General features: G+C 39.6%; 1 protein-coding gene across 2 annotated transcripts in view; it reads left to right on the forward strand.

The window, feature by feature from the left end:
* NALCN (sodium leak channel, non-selective) overlaps positions 1–14,868 on the forward strand; it is a 238,323-nt gene that overhangs the window by 206,646 nt on the left and 16,809 nt on the right. For both annotated transcript variants that reach the window (XM_068424956.1, XM_068424957.1), the window contains 10 exons: positions 61–181; positions 283–414; positions 2,204–2,371; positions 3,555–3,659; positions 4,371–4,477; positions 7,038–7,158; positions 7,243–7,341; positions 13,262–13,355; positions 13,890–13,996; positions 14,391–14,465. In XM_068424956.1, coding sequence (XP_068281057.1) covers positions 61–181; positions 283–414; positions 2,204–2,371; positions 3,555–3,659; positions 4,371–4,477; positions 7,038–7,158; positions 7,243–7,341; positions 13,262–13,355; positions 13,890–13,996; positions 14,391–14,465 — 1,129 coding nt within the window. The remainder of the gene's footprint in view (positions 1–60; positions 182–282; positions 415–2,203; positions 2,372–3,554; positions 3,660–4,370; positions 4,478–7,037; positions 7,159–7,242; positions 7,342–13,261; positions 13,356–13,889; positions 13,997–14,390; positions 14,466–14,868) is intronic.

The following is a 14,868-nucleotide window of genomic DNA, read 5'->3' on the forward strand; positions in this document are numbered from 1 at the left end:
TACAAGTAACACAGCACTGTTGGCATTTCTGTAATGGTTATCCTTATGTATTGTTCACAGTGACTTGCTGGGTTTGGTTACTTACCTGGACTGGGTCATGATCATTGTTACTATATGCTCCTGCATTTCCATGATGTTCGAATCCCCCTTTAGAAGAGTTATGCATGCTCCAACACTCCAGGTACTGTCACTGAATCACTTTACATTTAATGAAGCACAGCCACCTTGGTTTTCTCCACTGCCTGTTCCTAAATTATGACTGTTCTCTGCTTTGATTTTCAGATTGCTGAATATGTTTTTGTAATATTCATGAGCATTGAGCTTAATCTGAAGATTATGGCAGATGGCTTGTTTTTTACACCAACAGCTGTCATTAGAGACTTTGGAGGAGTTATGGACATATTTATTTATCTTGTAAGTTTTTATGTTTATGGGAGGTTTCTGTAGCATTCTTAACTTTGATCTCTTTGGATATATAAATGTTTGGTAATGTTAAAAACGTTGGCTCTGCACCCTGATGCAAATGCAGTAGTGTAATTTGTGTACAAATAAACACCACTGTTTTCATGTGCAGTCCTCTCAGTTATGTGTACAAATATTTGTTTAGACATCTGAAAATACACTGACATGTGATAAGCACCTGTCAGTTTAGTACGGGGCCATTGTATGGCCCCTTTTAGTTGTTCATTTGTTGATATGTTTTAAGTATCAGACTTGATTTCATTCCAAAGTAAGCTTGAGATCTCTGACCTTGCTCAGCATTTTTATGCAGGAGAATCTTTATTTTATGTATTAGCCATTAATTGTTTCCTCCCCTCTTGACAGTTCTCCTGCTTTTTAGAAGGTGTTTCAAAAGCCCCTACCATTTGACAGAAGGGCACATCCTTGTTGCTGGTGTAGCTATAGCAGAAGGAAAGCAAAGCAGCATCTTTCTGTCTTCCATACCTGTCAGTACCGGTTCTCAGGAAAAAATTGTTCTACTGTTTTCTTTGTCTGCCAAAAATTTCTTGCATTCCATTCAAATACAAGAGAAGGGGGTTCGTTTACTCTTCACATATGGCAATAAACACAATAAAATGTGTCAAAACCAGTGCTCAGTATAATACAGTATGAAATATTTTCAAACTGAAGAAATTACTAAGCGAAATGGCTTTGATGGATTTAGATTAAATCTTTCAGAGATTAATCCACCAGACAGATGTGCTGCATAAATTTGTCACGATTAATTTGTATCAAAGATTCCATTGTTAGCATAAATAAAAATATGCATACTTATACAAAACTCCTACTGTAGTATGCATAATCTGTATGTGCATTAGTTTCTTGAAATCCCTCTGAATCCCTCTGCTTGTCTGAAGGAAAATTTAGGTGGTCTAGCTTGGATATTCCAAATATGCCTGTGGTAGTCTTAAAAGAATATGAAAGAAAGTCAGAAGCACTGGCAAATTTTTTTGTTTTGGTGAGGCATCTGTCTTTTACCACTGTTGTTATTTTTAACAAATCGTATTGTTTTAAATCATATTGGTGATATCAGCTTGATCCTCCATTTTTTGTGCACTTCTCTATAACACTCTCACCTCTGTCCCCCTATAATAACATTGGCTTTATAAATACTTTTTAAAAAATAAGCAGTTAATAGACATTATGATCAATAACCATCTGTCAGAGAGTGTTCAGGCTACAAGATACAATAAAAACACTTTTGAATGCATAATGTTAATGTGATAAAACCACACGGTGACAAAACTACTTATGCCTGTAACAAAATAGTAGGAAAAACTGGCAGTGAAACTGTTAACAGACTTTGCAGGTGAGGATATCTCAGTTTCAGGATAGAGTCTCTGTTTGAAATGAGAAGAGGGGAGAGAGATGATGCTGCCTGCTCCCAGAATATAGTTCGTGTCCCTGCTCTGAATCAGCTAATTTGATTTCTTCTTTTGGAACTGTTCCATCTGCTGAAAAGAATAAAATAGATTTGAGTCAAAGGGGAAGACAGAGGCTGAAGCTGATGCCCATTAGTTAGGACAGTCAGCCAGGGCATAGGAGATCCAAGTCTTTTTCCTAAATGAGGCTTTTTTTGCCTTAATCTTCCCTTTGATTTTAAGGAAGAGAAGTGTATATTGATCTTCTGTGCTGTGTCTAGGTCAAGTAAGACATTGTAAGCCTAATCCTTCTTTGTCTTTTCCTGCCCTGTCTCCTCAAGGTGAGTTTGATATTCCTGTGCTGGATGCCTCAGAACGTCCCTGCCAAGTCTGGAGCCCAGCTCTTAATGGTACTCCGCTGCCTCCGACCTCTTCGAATTTTCAAACTGGTCCCTCAGATGAGGAAAGTGGTGCGAGAGCTGTTTAGTGGCTTTAAGGAAATCTTTTTGGTATGTGCCAGTTATTTTGTTCTTGTTGTTAAAAAGAAGATATGGAGGAGTAATAACATACCATTTTGCTGTAATGTTTATGTTTTCTAATTTTTTCTCCATTATTGTCCGTTTACTTTTCATTGTAGTTGTCACTATATATGACCACAGAACACGTTAAAAATTAGAAACATAAGTAACTCGTTTACCTTTATACTGAATAAAGATGCTGTAATAATTCTTTTATAAACTATATTATTCATTCAGTATATATTTGTCCATAATTACATAGGAGGACTACTGAAATAAAATCTACCCCTTATTCACAGTTCTAGGTGGGGAAGGAAGGTGAGAAGTAGGTTATGACAGCTCTGCAAGAACAAAAGTAAACCTGTTTTCCAAGCTGAAGGTCTCTACCTCCAAGTTTTTTGAGAGGCAACTGGAGACAATGCAGTTGTTCATCACAGACCTGAATGTCGTTGTTATGTCGTTGTTATTGTTATGATCATGACTATGCAGTTATAGTAGCAGTGATAATAATAATAATGGAGTCTGTGATTGCTTGATCAGAACCTCATCTGTTGTTTTGGAACCCAACTTTCCCTAAGTGATATGTGTCAGCCTAAACAGACATTTTATTCATGAACAGGATATTGTATTAGGTCAGGTTGTTATAAAAAGCTAAGCTACAAAGTATTTGCAGACAGTAATAGAACAAGGACAAAAAGTATAAAGCTAGTTCCCATTTCATAGATACTGTATCCTATTGAAGATATTTACATCATAAGTTGCTCATGCATATCTTTATTTTAGCTAACGTGAAATTAAATCTCTGACAATTACTTAGGTTAATTAGTAAAGCCTGATTCAGCAAAAGAGAAGCAGCACATATTTAAGTACTTGAAGAGTTCTTTTTAAAGTGCATGGCAATTCTTATGCATGCAGAATTTAGCAAGGTTGTACACTGACTGCAAGAAAGCTTTGATCCTTGTCTACAATTCTTAAATGCTATGTTAATAATAATAATATTAATAACACAGCACCTGGTTGCTGGATCAGAGCCCAAAATAACATGTCAGTCATGAAAGCCTTATCTCCAGGTGTATGCAACAAAACGATCCTCCCTGCAGTTCACGGAAGGATCTGACCTGCTTTCTCAAGTCTGCAGGAGGAGAGCTTGATAAGTCTAACTTCATCTTTACAGGTTTCTATTCTTTTGCTGACATTAATGCTTGTTTTCGCAAGCTTTGGAGTGCAGCTATTTGCTGGAAAACTGGCTAAATGCAATGATCCACACATCATCTCTAGGGTAAGAACTGCTTTTCTGCTTCAAAATAATAGTATGCTGTGCCATTTCTGCCTGCTGGGGAGAGCTTGTGAGGCAATCAGAGCTATCATATGAGAGTTGGAGATCTTGGGCACTTTCTTGTTCAGAAGCAGGACAATGGAGGAAACAGTGATAAAGTGAGTGAATGAGGCTAAGGCTGGGTTTTCATGTAAAAAAGTAAAGCAAGTCCAAATATTGGTGACTTTCTGAAAAAGCTGTCAAATTCATGCCGTATAGTCTGCAAAGGACTGGATGTCACATGGAATTAACCATGGAATATGACACTTTTGCATTCCTAGGTCAGCAGCTAAAAAACAGGTTAGGCTGCTAGAGGTCAAAAGCACTGGGAATGCTATGTAGGTTACGTGCAGAAAGTTAGCTGTGTTTCTTACTCCATTTGGAGAAATACTATCACCTGAAGAGAGCAATGGTCTTTAGAAAAGAGGGGAAAGGCTAGATAGTCTTGCAAAATGAAAAGCACTCTTGGTCCTAGAAGGAAAAGGGGTTTTTGAAACCTTCCTAGGATGCATTTTTCCTTTGGATAGAGGTCCATGACTATCAATCTCAGACCTGTAAATAACCCTTGATTTCTGTTTACGTTGCTTCCCCATCATGGCAAGTGTGCTATACTGGCATTTTGGCATCTCTCACAGGGCATTATTTGATCTCAGGCTATGGTTTATTTCTCTATAGGAAGATTGTCATGGCATCTTCAGAATAAATGTAAGTGTTTCCAAAAATCTCAATTTGAAGTTAAGACCTGGAGAGAAAAAGCCTGGATTTTGGGTGCCACGAGTCTGGTGAGTTGCTACACATTGGCCTATCTTTCTTCAAAAACTCAGCTGTTGATGTAGAAAATGGCTCAAATCTCATGGCATTAAACTACTGGTGGAGGGTTTTTATTGTAAGACAAATGATATTAAGGGTAAAAATTCTGGTATGTTTAGTAAAAAGCCAGATGTGTGAAACTTTTCCAGACTTAACCTGCTGTTCTGTTCATAAAGCAGAAAGGAAAAAAATACCTGTAGGTACTGAACCTAGACAGAAATGAGACGATTATTATTACAGTGGGAGTTATTGGCTTGAACCAAGATTATCACTTAATTGTGCTTTAGTACCATTATGAAGACATCTTGAGAGCCACACATCAATAACAGAACCTAAGAATAAATAGGAAAAGATAGGAAGAAAAAAGAAATGGAAATCAACCTGCCTACAACTATCCACAAAAAAACAATGAGCAAGTCATGCCTAAAACCAGCCTTTCTCTTCTTTGGCCATCAACCACGCTAGCTAGTAGCTTCTTTCTGTTTCCAGTGCAGGGAATCCTTGTGGTCTATCTGGTGCAGTAGTGCAGCAAAAGTTATTTAAGAGCTAACATTATGTTTATGATTAGTATTCTGATAAAATCCATTTAATATTTCCCAACACCTGAACAGGCAAAAAAAACCTCTTTTTAATTGTTTACATTTTTAAGTTGGTTGGCATTTGCAAAATCAGCTAAACAGCGGCAATTATTTTAATTGCCTGTGTGCATGGATAAAGAATGTACCAGAAGCAGTAGATTCAGAGCCATCCTACACTAATGAAATAATATGCTGTGATTTGAACAGTCAGTGAATCTCTGACATCTGCAGAAGTCTTTGTTTCTGTATGCTTCAGACAAATTCTCCTCAAATAAGCAAATTCAATCCTCTTCAGCTTGATCCAGAAATAAGCAAAAACTGTCCTAATCAGCATAACTGTAAACTTTGCGGAATCTTTTGTTATTGCAGAAAAACGTTTTACTGCAAGGACATTTATACCACCTGTTGGCTGTGTCAGGCCAGATTTTCAAGAGCCAGATGGAAAAGGACCACATTTAAAATAAATATCTACATCTGAGAACTCTCTTTTTCACTGAATGGTTGGATTTTCAGAAGCACCAAACACTTAACAGTTCTTCTGGAATACAGCTATTTACCTTATAAATTCTTGAATATTAATTGGGCTCCTTGGATTATCTGTCTCGGATTGTAGAGGCAGAGCAATGTACAAACCTAACCCAAAGAGGGTACTTTTAATGTTCAACTGGAAACGTCTTCTTGAATCTCAACTGATATGCAAGGTCAGAGCATATGGTGTAGGAAAGCCAAGAAGATGTGATGTCCTCTCAGTAAGTTTTGCTTTAGACCATCAGTTCCCGATGATAATGAAATAAGGAACAACATTTTCTAAACAATCTTGATGACTTTGGAGTCCGAATCATTTATGTGGATTTGAGACTGGTCTCCTTCACGTAAATTTATTTTAGAATCTGATAGCCAGTGCCATCAGATCCACTTTTTCATGAGTGCTGTATTTTGCTAATTTCATTGACAAAAACACTAAAATGCAGCAACATGCTATAAGCTTTATTACTGTGAATCAGGTTCTGAATAACAAAATAAAACATACATTGGGATCAAGAAAAATTATGCTGTACATATTTATTGCTGTTGCTATTGTTTTACTCTCAGATCTGCACTACATCAGTTAAATGATCCAAAAAAACATTATATTCTCCAAACCAATGCAGCACAGTAATAGACTCAGACTCAGTCAGGTTGGAAGAGACCTCTGGGATCATCGAGTCCAACCATTGCCCTGACACCACCATGTCAACTAGACCATGGCACTAAGTGCCATGTCCAGTCTTTTCTTAAACACATCCAGAGATGGTGACTCCACCACCTCCCTAGGCAGCCCATTCCAATGTCTAATGACCCCTTCTGTGAAGAAATGCTTCCTAATGTCCAACCTGAACCTCCCCTGGCGAAGCTTGAGGCTATGTCCTCTTGTCCTATCGCTAGTTGCCTGGGAGAAGAGGCCGACTCCCACTCCACTACAACCTCCCTTCAGGTAGTTGTAGACTGCAATAAGGTCACCTCGGAGCCTCCTCTTCTCCAGGCTAAACAACCCCAGCTCCCTCATCTGCAAATTTACTGAGGGTGCACTCAATCTCTACATCTAGGTCATCTATAAAGATATTGAACAGCACCGGCCCCAGAACTGAGCCCTGGGGAACACCGCTAGTGACCGGCCACCAGTTGGACTTTGCCCCATTCACCACCACTCTCTGGGCTCAGCCATCCAGCCAGTTTTTAACCCATTGAAGAGTCCACCCATCCAAGCCCCAGGCAGGCAGTTTGTCTAGGAGGATGCTGTGGGAGACAGTGTTTTGTTGTTCTTGAGACAGAACTTTGAATGGTATATTTCAGATGCTTTCACACCAACTTGGCAAGGTATTTAAATGTTAGTTAGACTATGAAGAATCAAGGTAACAAATAGAAAGAACAACTTTATTGCTGAAGTTACACCTATTTGTGTACTGCATTTCAGGGCAAATCCTCGGAATTTTAATTTTGACAATGTGGGGAACGCAATGCTGGCACTGTTCGAAGTTCTTTCATTAAAAGGCTGGGTGGAGGTCCGAGATGTTATTATTCATCGTGTTGGGCCGGTAAGGAAACACATTAGAGTCTTTGAAGTCTACAACACATACTTTGATTTGTTTTAACAATTAATGCCATTTTTGTCTATTCAGATCCATGGAATCTACATTCATGTTTTTGTATTCCTTGGCTGCATGATTGGACTGACCCTTTTCGTCGGAGTTGTCATCGCTAATTTCAATGAAAACAAGGTACTGAGTGAGGTGGTTTATCGTGTGTAGAACTGGCTCTGTAAGAAACCTGAAATTGATATTACGCTATCTGTGCTACCTGGACTGCCTTTAAGACTGACTTACCAATCTTGCATTCTGCAAGCCTGCAAGTATGGCTTCAGATACATCTGATCCGTATTTGCTACAAAACTCAAGCCTGGGATGACAGCAATCCATCACACACACTCTTTCAAAGCTGTCTTAGTTTGTTTACAATGCAGCAGTGTTGCCAGATGGAGACTGAACCTAAAGCACAATGTATATCCAGATGCTCCACACTCTGCTGTTTTAGTTTGATGTAGGTATACATGCAGTGGCAGGTAAAAAGACATTATTCTTGTATGTGTTACGACTGATGGGTCTCATTAGAGCCCTGCAATTGTAGTATTTCTGATCCAAAGTAAAGCTGCATGGCTTTTACCAGGCAAACAGCAGAGTACATTGTAAAATTAATTGTCCGTCACTCAAACAAAATGTAGCTAGTGTTCTAGGAAAAAATTGCAGTTCACATAGGATTTGCAGATTACCCTGAAAAGTAGAAAAACCTGTCCCCAGGTGGATTCTTACAGAGCAGCTCATGTCTACACTGCTTAAAGATAGCATACTCTGGATGGGACTGCCGCATACACACAGCCTTTAATCTGACTTTTTTTTCTGAGCCTTTTTTGGTGCCTCTGTGGCACCAAGACATAATTATTAATTTTTATCATCTTTCAGTTCCAAGTGTCCCAAAGTAATGAGATATCTGTGTTGCAGCTAGCTAGAGTGATATTTTTATCACTCATGGCACTAGAGGGAAAGAACAATTGTGTGTTCTGGGGCTTGGAGATGCAAGACAACCCAGTGTGCTAGTGCTGGAGACAAACTGGGTGCTGAACATGGCCCTACTATGGCTCTGACCTGAACTCTGTAGCAAACACAACTGTTGAGTTTGCTCTTCAAGAAAAGCACTTGACTCCTTCTGGAAGGGAGCTGAGCAGCACACTGCTGTGTGTCTGATGTGGGCAAGCAAGGCATCATGAAATGAAGTCAAACAGGATGTGAACCAAATAAATAGCCTAAAACCCATGCTGTTGAGAAGGTATTTTTATGCTTGCATGATTCCAGTGTAATTTTGGTGAGATGAAGTGCAGTCTTTCTTGTTAAAATACACCTGTTCTAGAGAACAAGGAGCAATGTGCTATTCATTTATTTTCTTATTCACTACATTTTGACTAGTGAATTAACAAAGCTGAAATTTCTTCAGTGTGAGAATCCTGCTGGATTTTCAGAGATGCTTTTGCCCCTTCCTGTTCAGTTGTGTAATGTCACTTTTCCTTCAAATGTTTCAGCTTTACACTGATGAGTAAAAATAATATTTTTCAGGAAGTGTTGAAAAAAAGAATTAAGTAATTTTATTTAAATTACAGGTCATTAAAACATTATTTAAAATGCTAAAAATATTTTAATGTTTTTCTTCTATAGGTATGATGTATTTAGCTATGTATGTTTCTGTCAAGTACATCATAATTCATGAAACTCTATTGAGATGTTAGCTGAGCATTTCTATCATATAAATTGTTCCTTCATTCCCCTTTACAATTTCTACACAGGGCAATGTCCTCAAAAACCTGTTCATAGGCACAAGTATAGATGAGAAGAACTATCACATTGCAGAGTTTGCTTTTAAATAGCTTTTGATCGTGGTTGATCAAACATCTTTCATTTACCATGTTGAGGGGTGGTGGATGTGGTGTTGAGGAGTGAGGAAGTGGTATGTTTCCCCTTTAGTTTTGCATGTGGCCTTGAATGTATCTGTCATGAATTCTGAGCCAGCTCTGTGGGCAATGGAGAATCATCAGGAGCCACTCAGTGTTCTGGGTTGCCTTGCTACACCTACAGGCATCTACTTTTGTCTATTGTCACAGAAAAAAAAAAAGTACCAGAGGAGCTGGATCTTTGCCCATAGTAGTATGACTTTTACTATGCTTTTGTGACAATAGACCCAATCTTTTTAAGTACTGTCCATCTCCTGGACACTGTTTTGGCTCTTACAGAATCACGGAATGTTAGGGATTGGAAGGGACGTCGAAAGATCATCTAGTCCAATCCCCCTGCCGGAGCAGGATTGCCTAGACCATATCACACAGGAAAGCGTCCAGGCGGGTTTTGAACGTCTCCAGAGAAGGAGACTCCACAACCTCTCTGGGCAGCCTGTTCCAGTGTTCGGTCACCCTCACCGTAAAGAAGTTTTTCCTCATATTTATGTGGAACCTCCTGTGTTCCAGCTTGCACCCATTGCCCCTTGTCCTGTCAATGGATGTCACTGAGAAGAGCCTGGCTCTATCCTCATGACACTTGCCCTTTACATATTTATAAACATTAATGAGGTCACCCCTCAGTCTCCTCTTCTCCAAGCTAAAGAGACCCAGCTCCCTCAGCCTCTCCTCATAAGGGAGATGTTCCACTCCCTTAATCATCTTTGTGGCTCTGCGCTGGACTCTCTCTAGCAGTTCCCTGTCCTTCTTGAACTGAGAGGCCCAGAACTGGACACAATATTCCAGATGCGGCCTCACCAGGGCAGAGTAGAGCGGGAGGAGAACCTCTCTTGACCTACTAACCACACCCCTTCTAATACAGCCCAGGATGCCATTGGCCTTCTTGGCCACAAGGGCACACTGCTGGCTCATGGTCATCCTGCTGTCCACTAGGACCCCCAGGTCCCCTTCCCCTACGCTGGTCTCCAACAGGTCTGTCCCAAACTTGTACTGGTACATGGGGTTGTTCTTGCCCAGATGCAGGACTCTACACTTGCCCTTGTTATATTTCATTAAATTTCTCCCCGCCCAGCTCTCCAGCCTGTTTAGGTCCCTCTGAATGGCTGCGCAGCCTTCCGGTGTGTCAGCCACTCCTCCCAGTTTTGTGTCATCAGCGAACTTGCTGACAGTGCACTCTATTCCCTCATCCAAGTCACTAATGAATATATTGAATAGTACTGGTCCCAGTACCGACCCTTGAGGGACTCCACTAGATACAGGCCTCCAGCTGGACTCTGTCCCATTGTCCCATTACTTCCCACTCTGTCCGTAGGAGTCACTCACAGGATCAAGTTCCCTGTGTCAGCCTGTCTCCTGCAAATGCAGCTTGTGAGGTTTCTTTCACAAATTAGTGAGATGTCATTAACTCATAACACAGTATTCATCTGTGTAGTCAACCACTGACTGCGGAATAAGGTGATCTGGGCCAACCCACAGGTTACTTTTGAAGTTATTTATCCACAATATCAGTGTAAATTTTTCACCAGTGTTTTTTTTAAGGTTTGAGATACGAATATGAACTGGGGAAAAAAGCCCTTAATTATATGTGACTGCATATCAGATTGATATTTCATTCCCTCCTCCTAGATCTACAACTTTAAAGACACAGGACAGCTCAAACTCATGTGGAAATTGAAAGTTTGTTTATGTTCACTGTGATTTAAAATGAGAGGGAACAGAAAGGTGTGAACATGAGATTTATAAGGATTGTGATCACAGGAGATAATTAAACAATTCATCATAGCCCAAATTGCCCCTGCATGAGCTGCCAGGGTAAATGTGGAAGTCTGAGGTTTAGGGCTGAATTAGGGTTCCCATTATTTTCAGAAAATTATCTGATTTTTACATTTATCATTTGGGGGTGGTTTTCTCTGCTTGTACATTTTCCTCAAACTATAACCACCTTTTCAAAAACGAATGCTCTAGTTCCTTAATTCCAAATCTGAATACAGGAAAGGCATTAGTCTGAACATCAGAAAAACTACTCACTAATAAAAGTTCCCTGTAAATTACACAATAGGCACATCATGTAATATTTCTATAGAATTTACATGATACTAAAAATACAGTCAGTATAAATCATTTATGAATAATGTCATCTTGTTCAGCTTCTTCGGTTGTTTCTCAGTAACCTCAGGTAGCTGCTGCAGCATGTAATGTTTGTTTTTCTCTCTTTTTTCTTGAATGCTTGTTAAATTTTATGTATTTACTATAGGGAAAATAAAACGTCTTCAGATTTGAGTTGAAAAGATGAGTACGTTAGTTAATTGTGCAATGGGGAAAAAATCTCAGCGTAATCAGCATTGAAGTAGAGTGAAGAAATTTCCAGGAACAGAAAAAAAAAGTGAAGTGGGATAGAGAGAAGGCCAGCAATTAGTCCAGAAGAGAGCAAAACTGTCCACTCTGTGAGGTTAAGTTGCATCTTCTTAAAACTAGTTACTTGACCAAGCTACTGGTGTTTTAAGTAGATGTTGGATTTAGAAAGTTCATGGCTGATACATGGTTACAGTAGTGCCAGGAGTTGATGAGGAGGGTCAGAGTTCGACAATTACTGAATGAACTATTTTACATGAGAACAAACAATTTTCTAAAAAAACAAAACCAAAATATTTTCAGGTATGCCATAATATTTCATGTGAGCTGTCAGAGCTGCAGGCCCAGTACCACAGCTCCTCAGCTGTCCTAGCAAGAGGGCAGTTGCCCAAAGCGTTCCACCACCCCCCTTTTCACAACCCCCACACATCACTTGTTGCAGCTCCCAAGTGCCACGTGTTCAGTCGTCAGTGAAGATGTGATCAACTCAAATATTATCTGTCAGTTTTGAGCTGAAGTCCAAATGCAAATGCAGCTCCTCCAGCAGTAGTCCCACTCGCAAAGCACTGCTCTGTGATCTCCTTATAATCATCCCGCTGGTGGAAGTGGTAGTTTCTGAGAAACAGACCGACTTGGCACGACTATTTCTAAATTTTACAAAGGTCCACTTTTTTTGCCACCTTTTGTCTTCTTTGCAATCAGAGCCCTCCAAGAGTATAAAACAGACACACTCATTTGGTTGCCTTTTAATCTAAGCATTTCTAAACAGTACAGTTTGGGCCTGACACAAGTAATAGGCATCCTTGTATCTGTGGCTTTGTCCACATTATGTTGGAAGGTACCTTCTCCCAGGGTGCCATTTGGGGATGCAGCTTCATAAAGAGATTATGTCCACAGAGATGGAGCTCTCCTAACCTTATCAGTTGCACAGCCAGCCACAGTTCCAGCACCTACACAGGCCAATGCCAAGGCGAGCCCCAGAGATCACACCAGTCCTCACCCAGCTTGATGTGGCTCCATGCTGTGGGAGCAGCCGAGTGTCTGGGAGACAGGCTTGTGAGAGACCTTGAAAAGGTCTTGCTTGTTTTTGTAACTCCAGACTCCTTCCATGAGATTTTACACTTCTGTGAAGTGATGAGGAACTCATTTTGTTTTGAAGGCCATTTTAAATAACATTGAATTCTGTTTGGGGTTTGCTTGTTTCTTCTGGTGTTATGAAAACACATCTACCATCTACCGCCGCCCGCCCTAAAGGTGTATCTCCACCTCTCCTTGTGCTTCCTTTGTGGGAAGCTCTTGCAGATTCATAGCAAACTATTATTTTCTTTCAATTACACCCCAAGCAGAAGACCTATGGAGAGTGGCAGCGGTCTCCTAGAGGGCTCATTCCCTGAGAAACTGTAGCGGCACTGACAAGCTGCAGGATTTTCTGCAGCAAAGCCTGGACAAAATGGACCACTCTTTAAAACAGTGTTTCCTGGCAAATGATTTTCAGTCAAATGGAAGACCTCCTGCAGCATTTCACTGCCCACACTGGGCTGCTGCAACAAAGAACAACAACTGTGCCTGCTGAGTTGAGTCCCAGAAACTCACAGCTAATGCATCCAGAAATCCTCTTGAGTACCAGCTGATGCTTTAGAGTCCTTTACCCAAACAGTGTGTTATTTAAGGAGAGTTGCATACGTAACTTTATTTCAGGCACCAAAGAGAATGTTGTTTTCATGTTTACAGCATTAATGTTCTAGCTTTTATGTGACAAAAGCTTTATACAATTCTCTTTGTTTATTAAGGGGACAGCTTTACTGACTGTAGATCAGAGACGATGGGAAGATCTGAAAAGCAGACTGAAGATAGCACAACCTCTTCATCTCCCACCTCGTCCGGGTATCAAAGACATTTTGATTTTATTCATGTTAAGCCCTAGTGTTCATAATTCCCCAGGAGTCTGCGATTCAGATTAAAATTGTAATCGTGCAACCACTGGGAGGTTGTGCATAAGTTAATGTGGAAACAGGCTCCAACTACAGATCTCTGCATAAGGCTATTAAAATCAACCCAAAAAAGCTTGTGCTTCGATGGTTTTAGGATAAGCCTTAATGAAAAAATGAATTTCTAAATGAAAAATATTTGCAGTTGGCTGTTAATGATATGAATGGAATGTATTAACCTGACAGCAGTTGAATGATGCAATTGCCCTACAAGTACCAAAGCCTTCATGCAACACTGGTATTCAGTATTTGAAATCATATGTTCAGAAGCCCTATTTGATATGGAAAATTGTAGCAGAAAATTAGAAATGTATTTTGAAACTGGTAAAGGATTATTTTGCCACTAATGAACACGGAAAATGTGTCAAGAAATAGGGGGAAAATACCACTGTGTATTTTAACTCTCCTCCTCGAACTCCTTCTTTTTCAGATAACGATGGCTTTAGAGCTAAGATGTATGATATAACTCAGCATCCATTTTTTAAGAGAACTATTGCTGTGCTTGTTTTGGCCCAGTCTGTGTTGTTATCAGTTAAGGTAATTGTGTTTCTTTTAAGCATTTCATTATAGTACTACAGCATATGTTGCATATTTCCTAACAGAAATTAACGATCAGTGGAACCATTACTGTGATGAGTGTAGGGAAACATGATTTCTAGATACAGCAATCTCAGTTGGCACAGATCACTGTAGATTAATTGTAACTTGTGAAGCTGAGTCAATTTCTGCCTTTTTGTAGTCTGGTGCACTATTTTTAATTTACAGTTAAGCTGTAAATCTGTGTGAGAAGAATACACCAAGATGATGCCAATATATTTTAAATTGAAATCTACTCATTAACAAAACCTTCAAGAAATGTTAAGGCAATTAATAGACATTTAGTTTTGTTTAACAGTTACTCTTCTATGAGCAGATTTTGTTTGCATTTCAGTGGGATGCTGCAGATCCAGTGACTGTGCCTTTAGCAACAATGTCTGTTGTTTTCACCTTCATTTTTGTCCTTGAGGTAAAGTAATATATTTTATGACTTCTTGAGATTAAGACTAGTACGTATATATTTCGTTTTGGCTTTAGGGATGTTCTCTCATTCTTGACTACAGTTTTTATTTCTGAACATGTACATTTGAGGCTCTCCATATCACTTGTCTTTAAACATGTATTGTAGGAATAAACTTTTAATTTGTTATAGTCATACTTCTCCATCACCTTCAGCTTTGTGTCCTTTTATGTATATTCAGCTCTGAGCATTTCAACTTGTGTTTTGGTGAACTCCTTTCTTGCAGAACATCTTGGTTTAAATTCACTCTGTACAACACAAGGTCTGTCTGCTCGATCCATTTCTATTTTGCCTGGTTCTCCACAACAGGGTGCATTAATCCCCATCATTCTGTAGCTGTGATGTCATCAAA

The sequence above is a fragment of the Nyctibius grandis genome, chromosome 2, assembly GCF_013368605.1.
Source record: "Nyctibius grandis isolate bNycGra1 chromosome 2, bNycGra1.pri, whole genome shotgun sequence".
Taxonomy (NCBI): Eukaryota; Metazoa; Chordata; class Aves; order Nyctibiiformes; family Nyctibiidae; genus Nyctibius; species Nyctibius grandis.